Source organism: Leuciscus leuciscus (assembly GCF_965113295.1).
Source record: "Leuciscus leuciscus genome assembly, chromosome: 5".
Classification (NCBI taxonomy): Eukaryota; Metazoa; Chordata; class Actinopteri; order Cypriniformes; family Leuciscidae; genus Leuciscus; species Leuciscus leuciscus.
Genome location: NC_138729.1, coordinates 2816846 through 2829106, shown reverse-complemented (window position 1 = coordinate 2829106; position 12261 = coordinate 2816846). Strand labels below are relative to the sequence as shown.

Here is a 12261-nt window from a genome sequence, read left to right as displayed (position 1 = left end):
GTTCATTCCCTAATTTACCGACGTGCGTCTGTGGAGGGAAAAGCATGGGAAAAGCATGCATGTGGCGACTTTTCAGCATTTTACATTGTTACATTTTGCAACACTTTCAAAGTAAAATGTCCAGTGATGGCAGTAAAAGCTCGCTCAGTTTTATCTGAAACAGATGAATGTGAATCTGGCAACGTTTTATGGCTTTGTTTCATATCGAGGCAGTCTGGAAATGAAACTTAAATAACATACCACCAACCCCAAATCTGACCAGTCGAGTTAGTCAAAAGCAAACGGGAGATAAACACACATTTGCTGAAGCAAACATGCCATTTTACAAGTTTCTCTTTTATCTTGTCTCGTGTTTCACAGACCCGTGTTTCTCGAGCGCTTCACATCACGAGTGTATCAGGTGAGCTTCAGAGCGAGTTTACTACAGCAGAAAAGACACACATATGGAGCTGCTTATGTGATGCAAACATCAAAATATATTAGTTTACAAATCATGCACTATGATAAGTGTTTTTAGATCATAACATAGTATTGTGCATGAAAATACATCTTTATTATAGTGATGCACGATATATCGGCTGCCATATCGGTATCGGCTGATATATGTTCATTTTTAATGTCATCGTTATCAGACCAAAACAAAATTTTGCCAGATATATTAAAGCCGATAAATAATGTATTATTTCCTTCAGCGCACTGTTCAACATGATGATTTTGAATTGCTTGAAATATGATTGAAATCACTTCAAAAAAGGAAAATATATAGTTTAGTACAACATGCAGCGCAAGTGTATAATATCGGCTACAAACAATTATAATGAGAACATATTTATAACTGTGTGTTTGGGACATGGACTTTAACACTGTGACTTTTGCTTTTGTAATCAGGCTTTTGAAAATTACATAAAAACTAGGATTTAGATTTTTCGGACAATATAACGGTTTCAAATAGAAATAATTATCAATTATCGGTATTGGCCAAAACTTTCATATCGGTGCATCCCTACTTTATTAATTTATAATCTGCCACTGTAATCATAATTTATGTGAAAAGGAATACAAGTTGTTGGTGTTTTACTCCCACCAGAGTTCATTTCATCTGGAAACTGCTGTGATTTGTAGGTATAGGAACGCTTTTAGAGTTTTGCAAAAATGTAGAGGCATGTTTTTTTTTCCAATAAACCTGCGTTGGGTGGAAAATGTTCATGACTTTTAGAAAATACTGATTACCTTTTCAAAAGAGCATGCAAAAGTGTGAGCATATGCCGTCTGCTCTGGGTTTAGGAACACAGTTGTAGTTTATAGTGTAGATTTGGGTATTACATTCACCATGTGCAGTGAAGTGGTCTGAAAGCGATGTCAGTGTGAACAGTGATGAGCGTCTCCTCTGAGGTCCTGCTATGTGCATCGTCATAAATTCTCAGCGGGCCATTTTGAAAGCTGGTGATAGATGACTGCGACTGCAGGACACACGCTGAGCTAATCATCTCTACCAGGAGTTGTTTGTCTCTCAACCCTGATAAAATAACAACGGGAAGTGACTGATTTTCCCCTCCTCCGTTTATGTGAGCTGCTTTCCATATACAGATCTTTATTCCAGCCTAATAAATGTCCAGTTTGGCTTCACATATTCATGAAACTCAGTTTCAACATTAAATAGTGGACGTTTAAACCAGTGTTGTTATGATATCACATATACATATATATAGTGGTTTATATAGTGGATATATGTTATATCATAACAACACTGGTCTAATTCAAAATATTAACAAAACACAAAATATTAACAAAACACAAAATATTAACAAAAACTACAATATAATATAATATAATATAAATGTATTATATTGTACTTTTTGTTAATATTTTGAATTAGATTTTATTTGATATATTTTCTGGTTTCATTTTAGTTGTAGTTAAAGTTTTAGTAATTGTGTCGTTTAGTTTTTCTTTCTTAGTTTTAGGTTTTAGTTATTTTACTTCAAGTTAAACTATACTCATATTCAATTAACATTTATTTTATTTCAAGTAATTAATATGTTTTTAGTTTTAGCTTACCATAATAAACATAGTTGAAACCATATCAAATTCACAAACCTGCTATCCATTCTGCTGCATTTTTGCACTGTATTTTGAACCATAATTCAACTTGTACAAAGGTATGTTCGTTATTATGTCGACAGTGAAAAGTCTTGCTGTGTGAGAATGATTTGGCTCTAATAATCCACTAAATTGTTGTTTTTGCTCATTTCAAAGATTCCTGTCAAGCATTTGTGATTCTAGGAACATGTTTGTCAGATAATTCTGCACAGCCTTGTCATTCCTTGCATGCCTTTGGTCGAGTGCGGCTTTTGATTGGGAAGAATCCAAGTGAGTTTGCAGCAAAGGTTTGTCATGTTACATGTGTACAACTTGAATTGCAGTATGCTTGCTATGTGCTATATTTGACAGTGCGCAGAAAAATCACACATATTACACACAAACATATTTTGACTGAAAAGAAGAAAAAAAAAATGTTGGTGAAAGGTAACATGAGATGACATTAAAATACATTGAATTATGACAAGCTTGTTTCTGCCACAGAAAAAAAAAAAAAGGTAATTGCGATTTTTTTCCTCACAATTCTGACTTTATATCTCAGATTTGCATGATATAAAGTCAAAATTGTGAGATATAAACTCGCAATTTTGAGAAATAAACTTGCAATTCTGACTTTTGAGTTGCATGCTTATATCTCGCAACAATTCTGGCTTTATATCTCACAATTCTGGCTTTATATCTCACAATTCTGACTTTATATCATGAAATTCTGACTTTATATCTCGCAATTCTGACTTTATATCTCACAATTCTGACTTTATATCATGAAATTCTGACTTTATATCTCGCAATTCTGACTTTATATCTCGCAATTCTGACTTTATTTCACACAATTCTGACTTTATATCATGAAATTCTGACTTTATATCTGGCAATTCTGACTTTATATCTCACAATTCTGACTTTATATCTCACAATTCTGACTTTATATCTCACAATTCTGACTTTATATCACGCAATTCTGACTTTATATCACGCAATTCTGACTTTTTATCACACAATTCTGACTTTATATCACGCAATTCTGACTTTATAACATGCAATTGCAACTTTATATCTCCCAATTGTGACTTTATATCATACAATTCTGACTTTATATCACACAATTCTGACTTTATATCACGCAATTCTGACTTTATATCTCACAATTCTGACTTTATATCATGAAATTCTGACTTTATATCTCGCAATTCTGACTTTATATCTCGCAATTCTGACTTTATTTCACACAATTCTGACTTTATATCATGAAATTCTGACTTTATATCTGGCAATTCTGACTTTATATCTCGCAATTCTGACTTTATTTCACACAATTCTGACTTTATATAATGAAATTCTGACTTTATATCATGAAATTCTGACTTTATATCTCGCAATTCTGACTTTATATCTCACAATTCTGACTTTATATCTCACAATTCTGACTTTATATCACGCAATTCTGACTTTATATCATGAAATTCTGACTTTATATCATGAAATTCTGACTTTATATCATGAAATTCTGACTTTATATCTCGCAATTCTGACTTTATATCTCACAATTCTGACTTTATATCTCACAATTCTGACTTTATATCACGCAATTCTGACTTTATATCACGCAATTCTGACTTTTTATCACACAATTCTGACTTTATATCACGCAATTCTGACTTTATAACATGCAATTGCAACTTTATATCTCCCAATTGTGACTTTATATCATACAATTCTGACTTTATATCACGCAATTCTGACTTTATATCTCGCAATTCTGACTTTATATCACGCAATTCTGACTTTATATCACGCAATTCTGACTTTATATCACACAATTCTGACTTTATATCATGAAATTCTGACTTTATATCTCGCAATTCGGACTTTATTTCACACAATTCTGACTTTATTTCATGCAATTCTGACTTTATATCTCGCAATTCTGACTTTATAACATGCAATTGCAACTTTATATCTCGCAATTCTGACTTTATATCATGAAATTCTGACTTTATATCATGAAATTCTGACTTTATATCATGAAATTCTGACTTTATATCTGGCAATTCTGACTTATATCTGGCAATTCTGAGAAATAAAGGCAGAATTGCAAGATGTAAACTCGCAATTGTGACATAAAAATTATTAACTATCTTTTAAAACGTTTTATTCTGTGGTGGAAACAAGCTTCCATATCGTGAGGCTGGGATTGTCAGTATAGCTGATCGTCTTTATTAAGTTTTGATGACTGGTGTAAATGAACAGTAAACTGGTGAAGTGAAAGCGGTTACCTCTGCTGCGGCGACGGCCCCTGTGCTCCGTGAAGAACTTGAGCTGAGTGTCATCCTCCATCTCTGATCCAGAATCTCCCTGACGGACGAACATGCCTCCAGCTTCACACAAAAACACACAGAGAATCATGTAATCTCACAGATACTAATATGTCGTGATGCACACAAGTGTTGTGTAGTTATATTCACAATCCAATGTCACCTTGGATTTCAACATTTAATGACACTAATAAAACAAAAACGACAGCTGTGAAACTATTATTCATGTTTGGTGTGTGCCTAATGAATGCCGTGACGTCCATAAAGCAGTGATGTGTCAGTATATGTCGGGCTGCCCTCTCAGTAACAGCTCACCGCTCCATAGAGACGCCATCTGGACTCTTAGAACGATAGACATTCAATTTCAGGCACTCAATACACGTGTAACACTTCCAGTTCCACAGCAGAGGAAACCATTTGCTGAAGTCATCTTGTGTTCAGGGACTCGTGGTTACTGATGCCTGTTTTAATTAGTGATTCGAGTGAGCAAGATTTGATGTGGTCAGTTGGTTGGTCAGAGGTATTATACGATACACGTCGTGTCATAAAAACACATAAATGATTTGTGATTGAAATTAAAATCTAATGTGTTGGTGGGATATTGTGAGAAAAGAATCATGATATATTGAGTAAGCATGGAATGAAAATTCACCCTAAATATATATATTTTTTTCTAAATTAATTTTCTAAATTCAAAATTTATAGATCGTATTGTGAATTTTTTTATTTATTTTTATGACCTCGTAATGTTCAACATAAATGTCTTAATGGGACCTTCCAATGAAACAACAGACTTCTCTTTGCATGCAGGACTTCTTAAGCCCCGGCCTGGTTACGTTACACTAAAATACAGTATTTTACATCTAAAAGGGAAAACACTTCAGATCTCTTCCTCCGCTTATAACATCATCATAAACTACAGTATGAAGGATGAGTTGCAACTGGTTGCAACACTATTGACAGAACTATTTTTTATAAATTTTTTTTTATAAATGTTTATGTTTAATAAATGAAATTCTAATGTGTTGATGGGATATTGTGAGAAAAGAAACATGATATATTGAGTCAGCATGGAATGCAAATTCACCCTAAATATATATATATATCTTTTTTCTAAATTAATTTTCTAAATTCTAAATAAATAGATCGTAATGTGAACGTAATGTGTTTTTATTTGTTTATTTTGTTTATTTTTTATGACCTCGTAATGTTCAACATAAATGTCTTAAAGGGACACCAGGCAAGTCTGAGTGTTTTTTTCTCTACGAAGCTCCCCCTAGTGTCTGGTAGTAAATGCTTTCAAACACTCTGTCGTAAAAACGAGCTGTTGTCCCTCCCCCTCCCCCTCCCCCTCCCCCTCCCCCTCCCCCTCCCCCCTCGCCACGAGCAACCCAGCTGATCAGCTGTCAACCCAGCTGAGCAGAGGAACCGGCTATTTCAAAACCAGTTATGTCTACCGAGGCAAGTAAAGCAATATTTTCTTTCCAACTGATGCCGATTTTTTTTTTTTTTTTTTTGTCATGCATACTAGTATTTTTACCGGGAACGAACGATATGAACGAGGCGAACTACTGCTTTGGTGTTTGTTTGTTTTTGGGAGAGTGGGCATGAGCATAAAATATATATATATATCGAAGGCTAATATTTGTCTAAAGTTATATTAGCAAGGTCTATACAGTAAGTTCATCTGGTAGAATGACGGTTTACCTTTGCTTGTCTAAGAAAACATCAGAATGTTTTTTCTAGCTCGATCATGATATGTGCAACATGTTTATTGCCTATTATCAGAGGTTATCGTTGACTTAGTTACACTAAGTTATCGTTGACTTAGTGACATAAAACAAAAGTGTAAGTTACACAAATAAAACCGACAGAGGAACGGCCAAACAACTACAGAAATCAAACGTGTTTGCTAATGACAATTCTAACATCAAAGTTATAGTATCTAGCGTACCAGTAAGCCCATAACAGACAGCGATCATAATAAAAACCTTTACAGACAATAGCAAACATCCTGAGGTCACAATTACTTGAAATTTAAATATTAAACACAGTTTATTCCAAAGATACTTGCAAGAGCAGCCAGGTCAGCATCCGTTTTGCAGGCTTCTGTTTCTCTCAGTTCTCCCCATTCAAAAAGCCGGTCCGATATTTACTCGAGTCTGACTTCTTGCTCGGTCAGTCTCCCGTTTCCTCTTTCGTTGGTCCTCCGACAAAGATTTCCAAGCTTTCTGCTTCTTTTTTACAGGCTCAGCCATAACTCAATCTATCGTTGCCCTTTGCCTATAGCTAGCCGGTGCTTGAATGGGGGCGTGTACGTGTGCAGTGCCGTCAAGCAATTCGTTACATCGCGAGACCTGATATCACGCGATACTTCCTGACAGCGAGGCCGCCGACCCGCCGGCCCAAAGTTGCAAGTGAGTTTTTTCCGCTCTCGGGCACCAGGGGGGTGCGAAACCACCACCATTCAACCTGAAATAAGTAATATAACCATTCCACTGACTCCGAAGCTGTTCAGTTAAGGTTAAAAAGTTACCTAGAGCACCTTTAATGGGACCTTCCAGTGAAACAACAGACTTCTCTTTGTATGCAGGACTTCTTAAGCCCCGGCCCGGTTACGTTTCACTAAAATACAGTATTTTACATCTAAAAGGGAAAACACTTCAGATCTCTTCCTCCGCTTATAACATCATCATAAACTACAGTATGAAGGATGAGTTGCAACTGGTTGCAACACTATTGACAGAACTATTTTTAATTATAATTTTTTTATAAATGTTTATGTTTAATAAATTAAAATCTAATGTGTTGATGGGATATTGTGAGAAAAGAAACATGATATATTGAGTAAGCATGGAATGAAAAATTCACACTAAATATATATATTTTTTTTCTAAATTAATTTTCTAAATTCTAAATTTATAGATCGTATTGTGAATTTTTTTTTTTTTTTTTTTTGTGACCTCGTAATGTTCAACATAAATGTCTTAATGGGACCTTCCAATGAAACAACAGACTTCTCTTTGTATGCAGGACTTCTTAAGCCCCGGCCCGGTTACGTTACACTAAAATACAGTATTTTACATCTAAAAGGGAAAACACTTCAGATCTCTTCCTCCGCTTATAACATCATCATAAACTACAGTATGAAGGATGAGTTGCAACTGGTTGCAACACTATTGACAGAACTATTTTTAATTATAATTTTTTTATAAATGTTTATGTTTAATAAATTAAATTCTAATGTGTTGATGGGATATTGTGAGAAAAGAAACATGATATATTGAGTCATGCATCGAATGAAAATTCATCCAAAGTATTTTGTAAATGCATGTTATAGATCTTATTGTGAAAAAAATATCTGCTCATTTATAGATCATATGCATTCAAAATAGTCTTAAGTCTTCTGCTTTGTCCAGAGAAAAAAAAAGAAAAGAAGGCATCTCTGCTGTGTAAAAAACATTTTTATGTATATTGTCAAATAATAACAGAGAACAAAGAGGAGAACAAACTTCAAAATGTCTGCCCGCCAAATGCCCTTCATGCTTTTTTAAATGAGTCTCTCCTGCTCACCAAAGCTGCATTTATTTGATCAAAAATACAGTAAAAACAGTAATATTGTGAAATATTATTGCAATTTAAAATAAGTGTTTTCTTTGTTAATCTATTCCTGTGATCAAATCTGAATCAGCATCATTACTCCAGTCTTCAGTGTCACATGATCCTTCAGAAATCATTCTAATATGATGATTTGATGATCAAGAAACATTTATGATTATTATCAGTGTTGAAAACAGTTGTGCTGCTTTATATTTTTGTGAAAATGTGAGACATTTTTTAGGATTCTTTGATGAATAGAATGTTCAATTTTATTTGAAATAACATTTTATAACATTATAAATGTGTTTACTGTCATATTTGATCAATTTATTGCATCCTTGCTGATTTTTTTTTTTTGTTTTACATTTTGTATGAAAATAAATAAATAAATCACAGACCCCAAACTTTTTAACAGTTGTGTACATGTAAAACAGAACACAATATTACACTGATCTTATTTAGAAATACAGCATGCTTTCATTCACGCTGGGCATTCCTGCGTTTGAACTGTCATGACCAACACTGCTTTTACTGTGTGGAGAAAATGTAGTATCGACAGTATTAATGTTGGCTAAATGAGCTGGTGAAATAAAAGAACTGTTGTCTGCCTGCGAATCAAGTACCCCAAACACACACACACATGCTAATAAAGAAAGATCTGGAGCGATAAACCAAATTGCCAGAAAAATCCATCCTGATCTCCGACAGGAGGCCGACTCGTTTAGTTGTGCGTTAGGAAATCTACTTGAAACGCAGGATCAAAGCTTCTGAATGCGAAGTCTTAAAAGAGGAAGAAAACAGAGACGATGAAATAGAAATGAAGATGAAAAGAGGAGAGTGAATGAATAAGAAAGGTCACTTCATGAGAGGTTAACGTCAATGAATAGAGAGAGATTACAGCGTCTGTTGCCTTTCACATCTCAACAAACGGGTTCTCTTGTTTATTCAGCAAACAAACTCTGTTTAGCAAAACAACATTAGCATGTGTGATGAAAGCAAGGGAGAAATTGCTCCTGAAGTTTCCCTTTCTGCAGGTTTTCCTTTCAAGGCCTGTAGGATTATTGAGCGTCTGGAATTAAAAGAGTGGTTTTGCTTGATTGCATTGCATGCTGGGAGTGCACACTTCACCGAGCGTAATGGAGTGAGGGCACTCGAGAGGCTTTCTCCTAACCACAGTATAGAGCAATCACAGAACACGTCAAACGGATGATGAACAGCGCAAGAAGGAATAAAAGCTCAGCGAGCCACTGCAGGAGTTCACAATCCGTTCACATCACATGATCTCGACAGGGTGCGGACACTCTCTGCAGAAACAGAACAATCAACACACAGATCTACTGTGAATTACACACCGGACGTCTATAAGTGTACAGCACAGTGAGTATTTCAATCTCAGTGAAGAATGAAAGAGAAAGGATTTTGACAGAAACTATGTTTTAGTGCTGAATCTCCAGGGCATATTTCATATTATTCCACATATTTGAACCCCAACACTGAAATAAATAAATAAATAAATAAATAAGACAATGAACATCTGCTTGGTGACTTTATGTTTCCTGACAGCTCATTACTGTAATACTGTCACTGGAAAATACACTGGAAACGTTCAATTGTATGAACTCAGAAAGAAATGGTGACCTAAAAATAGTAACATTTAAACTTAATGGTTTTATTCAAATCAAAATATTATTTAAAATCCCTAGATTTATACCAACTGTTACGGTCCCTAATATAAATGTCTAGGATTCAGGGACACATAACGTAAGAGATGGACAACGACTAGCGTGATCCAAATAAAGTATTTATTACAACACAAACAACTCACAAAAGTAACCAAAAGATAAGAGACGGGGAACTCAGCGACAAGAAAAGAAAAACAACCCAACTAATAAAGTCAAGCTGAGACTCCCCGCTCCTATAGTTACAAACTAAGAATGAAAGGTAAGCATGGCGAAATGGTGTTAACCTGTCTAGCTCTGAGACGGACTGATTCACGTCTTCCAGTCTCTTCTATTTCAAATTTGCGCAGCTCAAAATTATGCTGGAGCTCTTTTTCCTTGAGCTCTAAACGCCGCATTTCCACATGTAGCTCTAATTTCCGCAGCTCAGAATCTGGATGTGCAGCCGCACGGGGAGGGACAGAGCTAACGGGAGGGAGAGATTTCTTTCAGCTAGACCAATGTGCAATTGAGACTTAATATTTTGTTTTTTATCTTGTTTTGAGATAGGTATTTTAAAATGAGCAGCAATAGAGAACAAATAATTTTTAGTGCATTGTTAAAAATTGTCAAGGCTCGGGTGAGCCACAAAGTCCTCTAAATTAAATTACATAATGAGACTGAAAAACATGCAGTCAAAAAAAAAAAAAAAAAAAAAAAAAAATGCGTCAAGCCTCAACCCACCAACAACAAAATACAAAGTAATAAAAAAAAAAAAATAAAAAAAAAATACAAATGCACTGTAAAGTGAAGTGGTAACTCAAAATAGCTAGTGCACAATCTAAACCAAGAGCCAACCATTGCATCCCCCTATCTACATTCCTGCCTAACAAAACCTCACCTGTCTAACTCAAGCCTTACTCTTCACACAGGCAATCTGCAATAGACAACCACACAAGCTCTTACGGACGTACATTAACCGCGTCCCCGCGACACTATTAAAACAAAAAAGTAGGTGACATCCAAAGGATGACATCTCTTCAGCCTAACAGGAGAGCAAAGCCAAGCAAACAACACAGTGCACGAGATTCACACTTCACTCACCTGCATTTCTTGCGAGACATCCCGGACGAGCCCCCAATTATGTTACGGTCCCTAATATAAATGTCTAGGATTCAGGGACACGTAACATAAGAGATGAACAACGACTAGCGTGATCCAATCTTTTGGATAAGTGGAAGAAGATGGATGGATGGCTTAGATTATTTGATTAATTGTCTTAGCATATATATTAGGGCTGTCAAAAGATGAATCGCGATTAATCGCATCCAAAATAAAAGTTTGTGTTTAAATAATATATGTGTGTGTACTGTGTATAATTAAATTTGTGTATATATAAATACACACACATGCATGTATATATTTAAGAAAAATTTGTTATTTATATATAAAAAAATTTATTTATATAGAATATAAATTATATATAAATATATACAGTATATGTATGTAAATATTTCTTAAATATATACATGCATGTGTGTATATTTATATATACAAAATAATTATACACAGTACACACACATATATTATGTAAACACAAACTTTTATTTTGGATGCGATTAATCGCGATGAATCTTTTGACAGCCCTAATATATATATATATATATATATATATATATATATATATATATATATATATATATATATATATATAATTACTGTAGTAGTAAACTATAAATTATGCATAATTACATGCAACTAACCCTCAACCAAAACCTAATCCTATAGTAAGTACATGTAGTTAATTATTATTACTCAGTTAGTAAATGTATAATTACACTGTAATATGGACACCTTAAAATAAAGTGTAACCATATATTTATATACACTTTATTTCAACACTTTATTTTAAGGTGACATAGTTACACATTACTACATGTACTTACTAAATAATAACAGTAAATTATTCATAATTACAAGTAACTAACCCTAAACCAAACCCCAAACGTATATATTTTACTAAGTGCATGTAGTTAATTAATATTACTTTTATAAGTACAATATTATTTGAATAAGTACAATGTAACTATGTCACCTTAAAATAAAGTGTAGCCTAAATATCTTTGTAAGATTCACCCAGACACGTCCAGGTCAAATGACGAATGAGTTCCACATAAATTCATAACGATTTTTGTTTTCAAGGACAAACTTCTTTTTAAACTTCATTAAATTCATTTAGCCAAACTTTAGATGTATTTTCCCAGGAGGAATGAGTGCAGTGTCTCGCTTTACATCGCCTCTCCTGCTGTCAGTAACATCTTCATGAGGCCTGTGTCTGTTCTTCCTTCTTTCTCACTGAAACGCTCCTCCTGGACCGATGTTAAGCACTGTTCTGACTCAAATTGGCTTAGTGTAATAAAATAAAGGCACTCATTAGCAATAGTCTTTTAGGTTCAGAAAGGCAGAAAGAAAGAGCGACCACACAGACAGAGAGATTAAATAGATTTTCTCCATGAATGATTGAGAGATTAAGGCGACTGATCCCCAGGATCAAACAGTCAAAACACACATCGGAAAAGCCCATGGGA

The 12261-nt window shown here is 34.4% G+C and overlaps 1 protein-coding gene across 1 annotated transcript in view; it reads right to left on the bottom strand.

Annotated features, from left to right (window-relative positions):
- The window catches only part of astn2 (astrotactin 2), a 481074-nt gene that overhangs the window by 243180 nt on the left and 225633 nt on the right, over window positions 1–12261 (bottom strand). The window contains exon 5 of the mRNA XM_082170500.1: window positions 4377–4478. Coding sequence (XP_082026626.1) covers window positions 4377–4478 — 102 coding nt within the window. The remainder of the gene's footprint in view (window positions 1–4376; window positions 4479–12261) is intronic.